Consider the following 14692-nt stretch of genomic DNA (forward strand, 5'->3'; position numbering starts at 1 on the left):
ATTCACTATAACGGTATGGTCGGCCAACAAGGGGGGATCGAACGAGACAAATCGATCAAGTGTATGGTGATTGCAGCTTGATTGATAGACCTGGGGGGACACAGTTGAAACATTGATGAGCAGTAAGCATAGGGTTGTCAGCTCCTAGATATATACGGCATCAGTACGGAATGCATATTCAGTCAGAGGCCACGTGGATGTTTCGACTCGAGTCCGAGTTACCCTGCCTGTACACTCAGCCGGAGCAGAGCAAGATGATGCCTCGATACTCTCGCACGTTTATCCCCACCCCAGTCCACCGTTCACAGTGGTCTACCTGAAGACAGACTCTGTGCCAGCGCCACCAAGTTGGAAACCGTGCCCACGCTGGCAGGCTCCCGCGTGAAGCTCTCATTATACCCCCACTGCGTGATGTACAAACTGTGCACGCCCGCGGCAACAATAGCGTTGACGTGGGTCTGCAGAGTTGCCAGCGAGGCAGCCTGGTATGGCTCCCAGTCGTCGTAAAAGTCGTGGACCAGCACGGACGACTTGGCCCTCTGTGCCGCGTCCGACGGCAACGCGGCCAGCGACGCGGGCGTGAACGGGGTGTAAGTGTTTCGCGGGCACCGGTCCTGCGGCGCGTCCGGGTCGGCCGTGTAGCACGTCTCCAGGGAGAGCACGGCGTCGGCCACGTCGTAGAGCGCGGAGCTGGCGGGGTTGACGGCGACGCCGGGGTTCAGGACCACAAGGCCCGTCTTGGACTTGGCGTAGGCGGACACGTCGGTGTAGTACTGCAGCTGGGCCGGCGCGGTGTTGACTTCGTCGAAGAAGATGCCGTCGATGTGGATGTCCCACGAAGCGCCGTCCCAGCCGTTGGTTCTGTCCCACGCCGCGTACGTGTCGATGCCCTGCTTGACGACGGCGACGTCGCGCGGCTGGGCCTGGACGGTCCCCAGGGTGGAGATGTAGCCGAGGGTGACGGCGTTGGGGCGGTTGTTGACCTGGCCGATCCACTGGGCCCAGTCGATCTTGATGCCTTCCTCGCTGGCGAAGGGCGGGCCGCTGTTGGGGTTGATGATAACGTTGAAGGTAAGGTCGGGGTGCGCGTCGATGGCTTCAATGGCCGCCCGCCAGTCTGCGGTGCCGTCGTAAGGCTTCTCCAGGTTGTTGATGGGGTAGACGTAGAGCGGCAGCAAGATGTCAACGGCCGCAACCGTGGAGGCCAAGAGACTTGCCAGTGGTAAGAGGGATTTCATCTTGGAACGATAATGTAGGATTCAGGGAGTCTTGAAGGGGAAGCGAGGCCAGTGTCTGAGTCTGACTTGTTGGATGCTCTGACTTGTGGTATGAATGGCGCACAGTTTTTTCTTTAACGGGAGCAGATGGTCCTTTTTGTACTCTGAAGATGGCCAGACAAGGCAGACCAGGCCAGCTCTTGGGCATCACTTCGGTTCGCCATTATGGAGTTCTAGCCCCTTGCTCGTGCATCTGAGACCAGGGCTCGGCTTACGGGATGATCCACAACTTTGGTGACAGGTGACTGATCGGCTTTGCAGGGCGAAGAGCGAGGGTATGTCTTGCTTTTCGCTTTCTCATCGTCATTGTGCCACGCTGGGCAATATCACGAGGGAAGATGATGTAGTGGCTACGAAGGCCTGTCGCAGTCTCAGTGATTAGACGGAGGCTCACGACGGGAGGGTCCCATGAAAGTTATTACTTGACCGGGCAAGCCGCGCCTCTTGAAAGAATGGGAAGTGCTGGCCCGGTCCTATGTCTACCCCCGAGCCAAATGATTAGTTGCTCAACGAACTATGTAGGCTGGAGTCGCTGGACCTGGTTCAGGTCCGGTTATCGATCATGGCCTTTGTTGCCTGAACCCCCATCGGCTACCTCTTTGCTCATCTCGCGATATACAGCCTCTAGGAATCGAATCGTTCCGATGGTAGAAGCTTTCTACCAGAGTCTACGACATATACGGGAGTTTTGACGTTTTGGACGTTAGAGAGGGAAAGAGACAATTGGAGAGAGAGAGAAAGAGAGAGAGAGTAAGACCGCAAGACTTTGTGTTCGAATAGTTAAAGATACAGGTACTTTTTGGTGGATCAGTCATGTCGTTTGGAAAACTCAGCAAAAGAGGTCAAGATACTTGGAAATCGGGCCATTCAAGCCTGGCACCGCGTCGAGTACCAACGTAGGTCTATTTGCTGCGCCAGGCAAGTTATCACTGATGGCGGTTTGCTGCAAAAGAACATGGGCCAGTCAGCCTATTTGTCTTTAGAATCTGTTCAAGGTTGAGTGTTGCAACAAGCTGTTGATATGAGCCTGCGGATTTATTCTACTACAGCCACTCTCAGTTGCGTCGTTTTGGCTAGAGAGAGTGAACAGGATTAAAGCGTGGGCGATGATGACAGCATCTAGCATTGTTTTTCTGTAGAGTTGAGAAGCTAAAGAGTTGTTCCATCAACAGTAACAGTCAAGGCATTGCATCTATCTAGAGAGTTGCCATTGTTCCCGGGAAACGTCAACATGTTCACACAGGATACGACACGCACGCCAGCATTCAGTTGGCTAGTTGATGTGAGCTACTTGAGATCACCAAGGTGGGTGGATCCATCCTCACCCAAGTCTTTTTGCAGTCTGAATCCAGCGTGTGTCAGAGGCGGCACGTGTTGCTTCCGAATCATTCATGTTTCCTAGCTGTTTAGTCTAGCTTGAGACGTCGACCTGGTCGAGCTGCTGATCAAGTTCGGCAGCTATGACACGTGTTAAGCCCAGTTTCAACTGACTGCTGCTTAGCTCTTTTCAATGTGAGAAATCGAGCTCGAAAACCCCTCCCCAAAAACTCGAGCAACGATGGATCTCGGTTCGGTGATGGGTGGGTACACGCCCAATACCAGCTCGAAGCGAATGGCGGCAATTAGTATGGATGACATTGCTGACGAGCGCTAGTGACCGTCCGTCAGCAGCGCGCCAGCCTGACAAGTGAGTGTCTACCATGGGTCCGCCGTGGATGCGTCGGAGACTCGGGGTAAGCAGAGCAGAGTCTGACGGCTGCCTCCTGATCCATGCGTCCTCCCCCAACGGAGAGACATGGCCGAGCCAAAGGTGCACTTTGCCAAGGCAAGGAACAAGTTGGGTGTATTCTCAAGTATCTGGATTAACTTCCGACGGGATGACGGACGTCAGGTTAAGACTCAGGCGATCGACAGCGGGCCCCTACAGCCAGCCTCCTAAACGTGGTAGTCGACATGTCAATGATATATCTCGGAGCATGGGTCGGAGCAGTAGGTGGGTTCGAGGTGGGATCCAAGTGCCCTGTGGGAGGGGATGGATGGGTTTTCCCCTTGGGCGGGTATCGATCGTTGGTCAAGAAATTCAAAACAAAAGCCGCTCTGCGGACGTGAACCATCCCGCCTCAAGCTTCAGAGATGGATGCGAGGTGTCCCCAGCTTGGTGTGACGATCCCATGCACATACGGAGTCCAGGCAACGGCCGAAAGTGCGAATCGGAAGGATGAGAAGCCCAGACCGACCACAAGCCCTACTCATCGGCGGCCACTGAGCGGATTTGAAGCCCGGTTTGTTACCTCGCATGCTGACCACCTTAGACCGCTTGGCCTCCCCCCCGCCACCCTTTCCCGGTGAACAGGCCCTTTCTGGTGTAAGTAGTGGGGGGGAAGGATTATCGAACGCGTGCGTGATATAAGACGGCAATTCGGGGCCGATGGCGAAGAGTGCTCGTCCGTGGTATAAATATTAATATGTCCGGCCGTGGCTTCTATTAAAAGTTTGTACAAAACTGTCCCCCCCCCCCCCCGTGTTTTGAAGCCCACCTCCTACCTACATATAACACGCATGTCAAGCACAACATAACCACACTTGTCAAGCACAACATAAACACACTTGTCAAGCACAACCAACCATCCATCCCAACATGGCCGGCGATCCCTTCCGAGTCATCATCATCGGCGGCGGCCCCAGCGGCATCACGGCCGCCTACGCCCTCTACCACGCCGGCATCGACTTCGTCGTGCTCGAGCGGCGCACCAACGTGGCCGAAGACCTCGGCGCCAGTCTGGTCCTGGGGCCCCCGAGCCTCCGCGTCTTCCACCAGTTCGGCATCCTCGACAAGCTCGCCGAGATCGGCGGCAACCTGTACGAGAACCGGGCCTTTACCACGGACGGACAGGTTTTCAAGTCTACCAGGGTCTTTGACGTGATGGTGGAAAAGTGAGTTCTTTTCCCCCCCCCGTGTTTCCCCCCCCTTACTCTTTTCTAGCATCCTTTTCGTTCTCGCTTCTCCCCCTCCCCCCCCCTCTCTCCTTGTCTCGTCTTACCCATTCCCCACTGATCATCCTCATGCTACTCTGTATATCCCTCCCCCCCCCCCCCCCCCCCATCCCTGAAGTGCACACACGGATACACTAATGCAGATTATCGCCTGCTTTTTTGCATGATTTGCTGACCACACCCCTATCTGTTCCCCTTGCAGCCATGGATCAGGCCCTCTCGCGTTCCACAGAGCCCACCTCATCCAGGCCCTGTACGACAACCTCCCCGAGGCGGCCAAGGCGCGCTACTTCACGGGGAAGAAGCTCGCGGGCATCGAGGCGACCGAGACGGGCGTCGTCGTGACGTGCGACGACGGGTCGTCGTACGCGGGCTCCGTCGTCCTCGGCGCCGACGGCGTGCACTCGGCCACGCGCCGCGAGATGCGCCGCCTCGCCCTCGCCGAGGACCCGTCCCGCGAGGCGACCTGGGACGCCGTGACGCCCTACAAGACGAGCTACCAGTGCATGTGGGCCTCGTTCCCGCGCCCGACGGCCCCCGGCCTGAGCAACGAGACCCAGGGGACCGACAGCTCCGTCATGTACATCAGCGGCACCGAGCGCGCCTGGATCTTCCTCTACGAGAAGCTGCCGGCCACGACGACGGAGCGCATCACCTTCACCGAGGACGACATCGAGGCCTACGCCGGGCGGTTCGCCGACTGGCCCGTCACGGAGACGCTCAAGGTCCGCGACGTCTTCTCGGAGCGCCTCAGCGCCGGCGCCGCGGCCCTCGAGGAGGGCATCTGCAACAACTGGAGCTGGGGCGGCCGCGTCGTCCTCGTCGGCGACGCCGCGCACAAGTTCACGCCCAACGCGGGCCTCGGCTTCAACAACGGCGTGCAGGACGTCGTCGCGCTGTGCAACCGGCTGCGGAGGTTCGTCGGTGGTAGCGGTAGCGGTAGCGGCGACGAGGGGGCTGCCGACGACAGGACGACTACGACGACGACGACGACGACGACGACGACGACGACGGCAAAGACAACGGCAAAGACAACATCGACGACGGACTACGCGGAGCTCGAGAGCCTGTTCGAGGAGTACCGCAAGGAGAGGCGGGAGCTGCTGGACGCCGACCTCGACGAGTCGGTGCGCGTCACGAGGATGCACGCGTGGGCGTCGACGTGGGACTGGATCATGTCGCGGTACATCCTGTCGTGGGGGTTCATCCAGCGGCTCTTCGTCACCTTCTTCGTCACGCCCAAGATGCAGAAGGCCGGCGTCATCGACTTCATCTCCAAGCCGGAGCCGTTCGAGGGCACCTACAAGTGGCTGCATCCGCTGCTCAAGAGCGTCCCCAAGGAACGGATTGCGTGAAGAACCCCTCTCTTTTGTGTGTTTGAATAACTGTTTCGTTTCGTTGAGCATAGCATAGCATAGCATGGCATGGCATGGCATGGCATGGCTGGATAGACATTTTCCTCTCATTTCATCCCCTGACACACCAAATAAAATGGAGAGTGGTGGTCATCATTACCCGATTCTTGTAATGTGAGTGAGTGCAGATGTCTCCCGATGAACTCTCATTGCCGCCACCTCACAAAACCAAGAAGACGACTCTATACTCCTCAAAGATCCAAGGTGATTTCTAGACATGTCGTCAATTGATACTACTGTTGAGGCTCCCGGCAGTTATCGATTCATGTCCAATGGGCGCCTGGGTGCTTACTGAGCCCATTGCATGTGCACCCATGGCGTTCATGGCGTTCATGGCGTTTTTATGGCGTTTATGGCTGTCTGCTGTCCAGTGGCTGAATGCGCTGGGGCTTCTATAGCGACCGAGATCATTGCCCATAAGATGTGAACTGCAGGCCCTCAGGCGGGTTGGCTTAGTGGCTGACAATACAGACTGAAATCTCACTGAGTCCCTTCAACCTCACTCACTCACTCACGCCTTCACACATTGGCCGCATCTTACGACAAGTCATCACAGATGAAGCAAGGAGACGGTAGATGCAGCATATGCACATTCAAGCTGGCCATGATCGATGAGGCCCCTTGAGCCTTCACGCTCTGCCACAGCCCCCTTCATTCCCCGAAGCCCTCCGGAAGAACCAAGATCTTATTGGCCTGGCGACCCCATGGAAATCGACACCCAAGAACAGAATGCGTCATCGCACACACCGACGACCCCCTTGGCTGGTTGGATCCCGTGGTCATGGGGACAAAACCTGGTTATGAGGCCTCATTGACCAATCGCCCAAGAGAGGTATGATGCTGAGGCACTGTGAGCCAACCACTCTTTGCCGTCGTATAATTGCCATGATGTTCTACTTCAGGGACTCGACTGTCAGTAACTGTTGATGCTGTTCATCCGAATATTCAGTCTTAATATACCAATCTCATCTCATCAGACGACCGTGACACGTCCACAAATACCATCAGTACATATAGTTCATGTCAGAACAGAACGCTTCACTCACGCCATGCATCTCATGACAATCGTCGCCCTTGCCCTCCTCACCCCGAGCCCGACCGCCGAGCCCGAGTGGACGTCGGACGAGGCCTTCACCTCCGCCGTGCTCAACAGCACGAACCACTACCGCGGCGAGCACAACGCCTCCGCCGTCGCCTGGAACGACACCCTCGCCGCCTTCGCCGCCGGCTACCTCGACGACATGCCCGGCGACGACGGCTGCGTCTTCGCGCACTCGGGCGGCCCTTACGGCGAGAACCTGGCCAAGGGGTACCCGGACGCGGCGCGCAGCGTCGAGGCCTGGGGCGACGAGCGCGACGACTACGACTTTGACGAGGGCGAGTTCGACGAGGACACCGGCCACTTCACGCAGCTCGTGTGGAAGGCCACCACCGACGTCGGCTGCGGCCGCAGGCTGTGCGGCGACGGGCAGTGGTATCTCGTATGCGAGTACTGGCCGAGGGGCAACGTCCAGGGCCAGTTTGTGGAACAGGTGCAGGAGGAGGCGCTCGGGGTGAGGTGTGCCCCCGGGACGATGCTGTTCGGTGTTGTCGGAATGGCCTCACTCTGGGTATTGGTATGATGGGTGTTGGATAGTGACAACATGGGACGTGATTGAAATAGAATGCTGCATACGGTAATAACAGCCCTATCCTGTTGCAGCATCCTTGAGATGCAAATGGTCATGCCACTCCGTTTCACCCAACCTACCTGGCTAACTGAACGACCTTTAAATCGGCTTTGCTAGTTTGTCCTGCTCCGAACCTGACTTGGACCCTGCCCGTAGCAAAGTGCAACGAGACGGACTCGGTGAGCATCCCTCGATGATGGCCTGACTTGGCAAAGCACGCCGACGGACCACGGTGCATCAGGCTCCCGTCCATCCCACGCATCCTCCTCCACGCCACTGCGAGACATCTTGAATCCTACCGGCGGCCGTTGGTTGGTCGCCTGGCCACCGCGCTCCTGCGTGGCGACATGCAGCCATGCTCACCTACCCACGCCTAGCATGGTTCACTCGGACTCGGGCGAATCAGAGACGGGTGATAATCTCGTTTTGCAGGACGAGCTCTCGCGGCCATTGGACGCTGGGGGAGGGGAGTGGTTGTCCGCCTTTTCAGCTTCATGTCTGCTGACGACACGACAGCCAGCCCTTTCTGGCCCCCCTCGGTCGCGATCCCACGGACGCGGGACATGGTATACATCAGCGGGGGAGGATGGCCGTTTTTCATGCATCTTGGCTCCTCGTTTCGAGTTTGAACGACGCCATCTCTCGTCGATAATCCGCCTCGAGTCTCCAATCATCGACGCCGTGTCCGACTCCCCTCGCCGCGACAACCATGAGCGGCAAGTCGCGCATCAGGAGGATCCTGGTCTGCGTCGACGGGACCTTCTACAACCCGGACGGAAAAGAAGGTGAGAATCGCCACCACGGCTATGAGAACATCCCCCCGTCGCAAGCTGTGTTAACCGCGAATCGCATAGGCAAGGGCGCCGGCAACAACACCAATGTCTTCCGCATCTTTGCCTCGGTGAGGTTCGGCAAGTTTATCGATGAGAACGGCAACGAGGTCGAGCAGGTAAGGGAGGGCTCTCTTCACTCTCTGTGATGGTGCTGAGCTGACCGCGTATGATGAGAGTCCTAGATCCCGAAATACTTCCCCGGAATCGGGCTCGAAAAGCCGACGTTGACAAAATACAAGGACGGCTACTCAGGGAGTCCCTGCAAGGACCTTATCGAGGAAGTCTTTTACGTATATATGCCCCAAAGCATCTTCCTCATCCAGCTGTATATGCTCACGAGACATAGTACTGCTGCACTCAGATCAAGTCGAGCGAGGACGAGGTATGGCTGTACGGCTTCAGCCGCGGAGCATGTAGGCCACGCTTTGCCTCCCCATGAGCAACACGCAGCTGACTGTGGTCGCCAAAGACGTCGTTCGAGCGGTGGCTTCTCTGCTGCACAACAACACGCTCAAGGAAGAGGCCGCCCTCGCAGCAGACAAGTCGATCTGGAAACGGATAACACGCCTGGGTCCTCGGAAAAAGAACCCCGCCGGCGAGGGCATGAACGGGCAGAAGTTCTTGCTTGGGTGAGACGCAGTCACACTCCTCCTTCCAGCGTAACGGACACGAGCTTGTCCTGGCTGACCATTTGATATCAGCCAGGAGAACGGCCGCGAACCCCCGGTGATCAAGCTGCTGGGTCTGTTCGACACGGTCAAGCAGTACAAGGACGACGACGAGTTCGACATCTCCCATGTCAGCTCCATAAAGAATGTTCGACACGCCTTGGCAATGAACGAAGCAAGGCCGCCGTTCCAACCCGTCATGTACGAAGCCCGCGATGAGACGAGTCTCGAAAAGCGAGAGGGGTCGTACCTCCAGGCCTGGTTCGTGGGCGCCCACGGAGACATGGGCGGCGGCGGCGTCGACGACGGCCTCTCCCTGTACCCCCTCCAGTGGATGCTGAACGAGAGCCGGGACCTCGGCCTGGTACTCGAGTACAACCCGCGCCCCCAGCTGAAAGATCTTATCCAGGACCCTTTGAAGCTGGCGTTCCCGAGCCCGCCGCCGCTCAACCTGGTCGTCGATTCGAAGCAGCCCGACGAGCCTCAGCCGTGGACGTACAGGTACTCCAACGGGGTCGAGGCCACGATGTACGATCTCCGGCGGTCCCATCGACACGGGAATCTGCAGGCGATACTGCATAACAAACTGAAGAAGCAGGGGCCGCGAAGGGCCACGCACAACGTCCAGCTGAACCGCAGCATGCTCGGGACCTTGACAACTCTCGGCAAGAGGAAGGTGTTTGATACGGCATCTCAAAGCCTCGAGGGATACGAAAAGACATGTCAGTGGGACGGGGGGGGCGTCTCTTTAATTTTAACTCTGCCGGGGAACAATGCTGACTATTATATCTCGCACATAGCCGGCGACGTAACCATCATACACCCGTCCGTCTACTTTCTACTGGATACGTACCCCATGCTCGGAATCAAGGAGGCTCTCCAGGGTTTTGGCGAACAGCTGAAGTCATTCAAGAGGGACTCGATGACGTTTGTCTCGAGCGAGCAGGACATGCCCTTCGACCCTTGGGTCAGAGACATCCTCCCGGAACACTCGACCTGCAGGATCCTCATCTGTGGCAATACCGGAGTCGGCAAATCCACTCTACTGAACAAGGTGTTTGGCTTGCCAATGGTGAGTTGTTATTCCCATGCGCCTCGGAGAGAGAGAGAGAGAGAGAGAGAGAGAGAGAGAGAGAGAGAGAGAGAATGGACACTAAGATCGTGTGTGCCCAGACCCAGGAAAACTCAGACCAGAGAGGCGAGCACAACATCGAGGACGGCTTCGAGTCGGATCAGCACCCGGGCATCATCATCCACGACTCGGAGGGGTTCCAGGCCGGGAACAAGAAGGAGTTGGCCGTGTTCAAAAAGTTCCTGAGGAAGCGGGCCGAGAGCAAGGACCTACGAGATCAGCTTCACGCGATATGGTAGGAAAGCCAAAGGCCCCTCCCGAATCAACATCTGAGATGTGTGTAACCCTCGGCTGACACTTGACTCTTTTTCTCTCATCCCAGGCTTTGCATCGACACGGACACCGATCGTCCTGTGCAGTCAGCTCTCGCCAACGTCCTCCAGGAGGTGTCCAAGAGCGCGCCCGGGACGCCGCTCGTGATCGTGGGAACCAAGAAGGACAAGTTCCTCAAGCTGCGCCGGCTGGACGATCACTCCGAAAAGACGGCGGACGATGCTGGGAAGAAAGGACAAGAGGAGGTCGAACAGGACCTGCTTTCGGTCCGAGAAGCCCTGTTCAGGAGCAAGTTCGAGACGGAGGCCGAGACATGCGATATATGGCCTCAACTGAACGCCAAATTCGCCTTTGTGTCCCGCTGTAAGTTCGGCCCCGCCCTCAAACCACTTGACTTAAATCGATATTGTTGTAGTCGCTGCTCACTTACACCTCTCCCTCTAACTCCCTCCCTTTCTTATAGACGACCAGCAGTCCATCAAAGAGCTGATACGCAAGACGACGGGCTCCTTTGGCGACGCGGTGACGTCCGAGGCCATGATCGCCGCGCAGATCCCCGACGTCGACGCCAAGATAGACCAGGCGGTCGAGAAGACGCTGCGGCTCCTGCGGACGGCGGTGAACACGGCGTCGCTGGGCGCGGGCCTCGGGCTCACGTCGTACGTGGCGACGCCGTCCATCTCGCGGCACCTCTGCCACGAGATCGCGCACGGGTGCTTCGGCATGCCGGCGGCCAAGGTGGACGAGGTCAACTCGGTGCTGAGCCGGCTCGTGTGGGCGAACCTGTCGTCCTTCATGGCGCAGACGCTCGGCCAGTTCAGCGTCATCTGGGGCGGCATCGCGTTCCTGACGGCCACGACGGTGGTGGGCAGCATCCCGCTCATCGTCGGCGCGCCGCTGTTCGAGGCGCCGGCGGCGGCGCGCATGGTCATCAAGTGCGCGTGCGACATGATCCTCATCCTCGCCGACGCCTTCCGCGCGGGCGGCAAGAGCGCGAGCCGGGCAGCGATCGAGGCCGCGACGGCCGCCTACACCAAGAACCGGATCCCGGTGGCCGAGGGCGGCGGCGAGGGCGGCCCGGGGCCGGTGGGAGGCGCGCGCGTGCTCCGGTCCCGTCGGCGGCTCGTGCACCAGGAGGTCAACAAGCTCATCCCGCTGGTGTCGAGCGTCGCCATGGAGGCGCTGCGCAAGAGGAGCGCGTCGGTGGCCATGGGCGCGTACCGGCAGAAGAGCGTGTCGGAATACCGGGACGGCATGACGAGTATCCTGGCCAAGTACGGCAGCGCGAGTCACGAAGCGGCGGCCACTGACGGGCTCGAGCTGGACGGGGCCGACGCTGCCTCCATCGGTTCGGCCACGTTGTACTCGGAGTCGGCATACTTTGATATTTCCGAGGACAAGGAGGAGATGAAGCAGTTCCTGGGTGAAAAAGACGGGGAGGAGGATGTGGTGGTAAACGAGAGAGGGAAGATTGGGCCGCAAAGAGTCGATATTCATGTATGAAGCGCTCGGGAGGGGGTTATTTGAATCTGTGATAGATGGCCATTTTCTGTTTTCTTCGCGCCCTGTGAAGCAGAGAATAAAATCTCACGCTGTTAACACACATCGTTCACATTGTTGCAGGGAATCGAATCCTACGTCAGTGCTATTGTGACGAGGGATCGAGTCTCACGTCAGCACGACTCTTGGGTTTCCTGTCCAAGAGTAGCACAGATTTTCATCTCAGCTGTGTCTCACTCATCTCGCAGTAACAATAAGATCATACAGTCGAAGACGGCAAGGGGCTCTTGTGAAAGCTCCTGTAGCGATTGTGTCCCGGCCGTGTTATGGCCTACTTGTAGGGAAATGTTGATAGACGTATTGTGTATATAACGAACCGCCATGAAACCATATACTGCAATCAGGATCAGGATCTGTATCCGTATCTGTCATTCTCTACCCAACGCCCTGATGCCGTCCGTCCCACCCCCAGCGGCAGCGGAAATGGACAACTTTATTTGCCGAAACCGAGGCGCCAGCGCGTATCCCTGTCCGCGCCAATACTTAGGTTGTTGTGGCTTTCGCACTAACATAAACACAGTTCGTCCTCTTGACGACCGAATCCCTGCCCGCGCAAAGACAACAGCGCACGCAACCCCGCTCCGGCCATTCACAGACTTCTCATTTATAAGACGGACGCCCGAGGACGGACATCGATATCAACGTGCGTCTTTGTTGATAGAAGAAGGGTATCGAGAGCATCACGTAGACTACGGAATCGATAGCCCAGGAGAGTGGCGAGCGTTGTCAGACCCCCCCCCCCCCCCCCCTCTCTCTCCGTGTTCAACCATGGAGCTGTCCCTGGGCCTCTTGCTCCGGGCGCTTGATGTTCTCGCGGCTGGCTACGTTGTCAAGTTCTTCGTCCGTCTGTACCAAGTCCGAACCAAAGTCCGCGCCGTCTCGAAAGAACATGGAGTGGTACGTTGATATGAGCACTATGAGTGACCACTGGCTGGCTTGACTTGCCACTCAACCCCATATCATCATCCCAGACAAGACGCTGATAACCGGCAGGAAATGCTCCCTCACTCCTTTCTCTTCGGCCACCTGCTCGTCATCGGCACCATGATGGCGAAGCAGCCCCCGGGCCTCTCGGGTCAGGTCATGCCCTTGCTCCTCCTGCAGCAGCACCCGGACCTGTGCAAGAAGGGCGTCGTCTACCTCGACACGTGGCCGATCGGGCCGCCCATGCTCGCCGTCTTCCACCCGCAGATCGCCGACCAGTTCACCCAGGCCCGCTCGCTGCCCAAGCACCCGATGATGAAGGAGGAGTTCGAGCCCCTGACCGGCAACAACGACCTCGTCAACATGGAGGGCCCGACCTGGAAGACGTGGCGCGCCGTCTTCAACCCGGGCTTCTCGGCCCGCAACATCCTCTCGCTGGTGCCCGCCATGGTCGAGGAGGCGTTGGTCATGAAGGAGTCGCTCGAGCGCCTTGCCGACTCGGGGGAGACGGTGCCGTTGGAGGCCGGCATGATGAAGGCGACGGTGGACATCATCGGACGCGCCGTACTGTAAGTCGCTCTTAACTGTGAACCGGTGCTCCCGGGCTTCTCGTTCGATACTAATCACTGGTTTGCGTCACCACCACACAGCGGCACGCGTCTCCACGCCCAGACGACCGATTCTCGCCTCTTTGGTGCCCTCCAGAAGCAGATAGCCCTCCTGACCCCGGACAACGGGCCGGCCAACTTCCTCAAGTCCATCAACCCCATCCGCCCCCTCGTGATGCGCTATCACAACCACGTCATGAAGCGCGAGATCCTGCCTCACGTCGAGCGCCAGCTGCACGAGAACGTGCACGAGCAGAACAGCGACGGGCCCAAGACCGTCAACAGCCTCGCCATCACCTCGTACGTCAAGGAGGTCTCGGCGGCGGCGGCGGCAGGCTCCGGAAGCGCCGAGCCCAAGGGAACGCTGGACGCGCAGTTCGCCGACATGGCCATCTCTCAGCTCAAGATCTTCCTGCTCGCGGGCCACGACACCACGGCCAGCACGCTGTGCTTCGCGTACTACCTCTTCCACAGGTACCCGGCCATCCTCGCCAAGACGCGCGCCGAGCACGACGAGGTCCTCGGGACGGACGCCGCCCTCGCGGCCTCGCGCATCGTCGAGAACCCGGCGCTGCTGAACCGGCTGACCTACACCAACGCCGTCCTCAAGGAGACGCTGCGCCTCTACCCGCCCGTCGGCACCGTGAGGCAGGGGTCCGCCGACGTCTTCCTCACGCAGCCCGAGACGGGCGAGCGGTTCCCGACCGACGGCTGGATGCTCTTTGCCGCGTCCCAGACGATGCACCGCTGGGACGCCTTCTGGCCGCGGCCGCACGAGGCCGTCCCCGAGCGCTGGCTCGCCCGGGAGGGGGACCCCCTGTACCCGCCCAAGAGCGCGTTCCGCCCCTTCGAGCTCGGGCCGAGGAACTGCATCGGACAGGAGCTCGCCATGGTGGAGATGCGCCTCATCCTGGCGCTGACGGCGAGGGAGCTGAACATCGTGCCGCAGTTTGCCGCCGACGCGCCCGAGGTGCTGGGGGAGAAGGGCTTCCAGTGGATGACGGGCACGCAGATCACGTCCCATCCCAAGGAGGGGATGCCGGTGAAAGTCTTTAGGAGGGCGGAGTCGTGAGAAGAGGTTCATGGCTCTCTGGCCAGGCCGGTCTTGTTGACTACGGACTGGTCGTTGTTGACGCATAGAGCGTACCACAGGACTGTGGCTGCGTGATAGAAAACATTTGAAGCAAGGAGTTTGGGAATCAGTCTTCCGTGGCTTCTTTCGAGATCATGGGAAATTGTTTCCTTCCTGACATCGATGCGCATTGCTCAGCTGAACATGTTACCTATGAGAGACCACGAGTTGAGCCATAAGATTGTGCGTGTAGAAGGGCACACCTG

The 14692-nt window shown here is 58.6% G+C and overlaps 5 protein-coding genes across 5 annotated transcripts; 4 read left to right on the top strand and 1 right to left on the bottom strand.

Moving 5' to 3' along the window:
• Positions 1 to 302: 302 nt before the first annotated feature.
• CH63R_03962 (Spherulin 4-like cell surface) lies at positions 303 to 1238 on the bottom strand (the record flags this gene model as incomplete). Its single annotated transcript, XM_018298937.1, has 1 exon — positions 303 to 1238. One exon carries the CDS (start codon positions 1236 to 1238, stop codon positions 303 to 305), a length of 936 nt encoding a protein of 311 aa, XP_018160183.1.
• Positions 1239 to 3915: 2677 nt separating this feature from the next.
• CH63R_03963 (FAD binding domain-containing protein) lies at positions 3916 to 5626 on the top strand (the record flags this gene model as incomplete). Its single annotated transcript, XM_018298938.1, has 2 exons — positions 3916 to 4211; positions 4474 to 5626. The coding sequence occupies 2 exons, from the start codon at positions 3916 to 3918 to the stop codon at positions 5624 to 5626; spliced, it is 1449 nt and encodes a 482-aa protein (XP_018160184.1).
• Positions 5627 to 6735: 1109 nt separating this feature from the next.
• Positions 6736 to 7308, top strand: CH63R_03964 (SCP-like extracellular protein; the record flags this gene model as incomplete). The annotated part of the gene is made up of 1 exon (XM_018298939.1): positions 6736 to 7308. One exon carries the CDS (start codon positions 6736 to 6738, stop codon positions 7306 to 7308), a length of 573 nt encoding a protein of 190 aa, XP_018160185.1.
• Positions 7309 to 8065: 757 nt separating this feature from the next.
• CH63R_03965 (Peptidoglycan binding domain protein) lies at positions 8066 to 11765 on the top strand (the record flags this gene model as incomplete). Its single annotated transcript, XM_018298940.1, has 9 exons — positions 8066 to 8305; positions 8372 to 8479; positions 8536 to 8602; positions 8659 to 8818; positions 8891 to 9579; positions 9658 to 9929; positions 10031 to 10224; positions 10312 to 10625; positions 10726 to 11765. The coding sequence occupies 9 exons, from the start codon at positions 8066 to 8068 to the stop codon at positions 11763 to 11765; spliced, it is 3084 nt and encodes a 1027-aa protein (XP_018160186.1).
• An 825-nt stretch (positions 11766 to 12590) lies between these two features.
• On the top strand, positions 12591 to 14426 carry CH63R_03966 (AflN/verA/monooxygenase; the record flags this gene model as incomplete). Its single annotated transcript, XM_018298941.1, has 3 exons — positions 12591 to 12719; positions 12816 to 13315; positions 13397 to 14426. 3 exons carry the CDS (start codon positions 12591 to 12593, stop codon positions 14424 to 14426), a joined length of 1659 nt encoding a protein of 552 aa, XP_018160187.1.
• Positions 14427 to 14692: the final 266 nt, after the last annotated feature.

This window comes from Colletotrichum higginsianum, chromosome 3 (assembly GCF_001672515.1).
Source record: "Colletotrichum higginsianum IMI 349063 chromosome 3, whole genome shotgun sequence".
NCBI lineage: Eukaryota > Fungi > Ascomycota > Sordariomycetes > Glomerellales > Glomerellaceae > Colletotrichum > Colletotrichum higginsianum.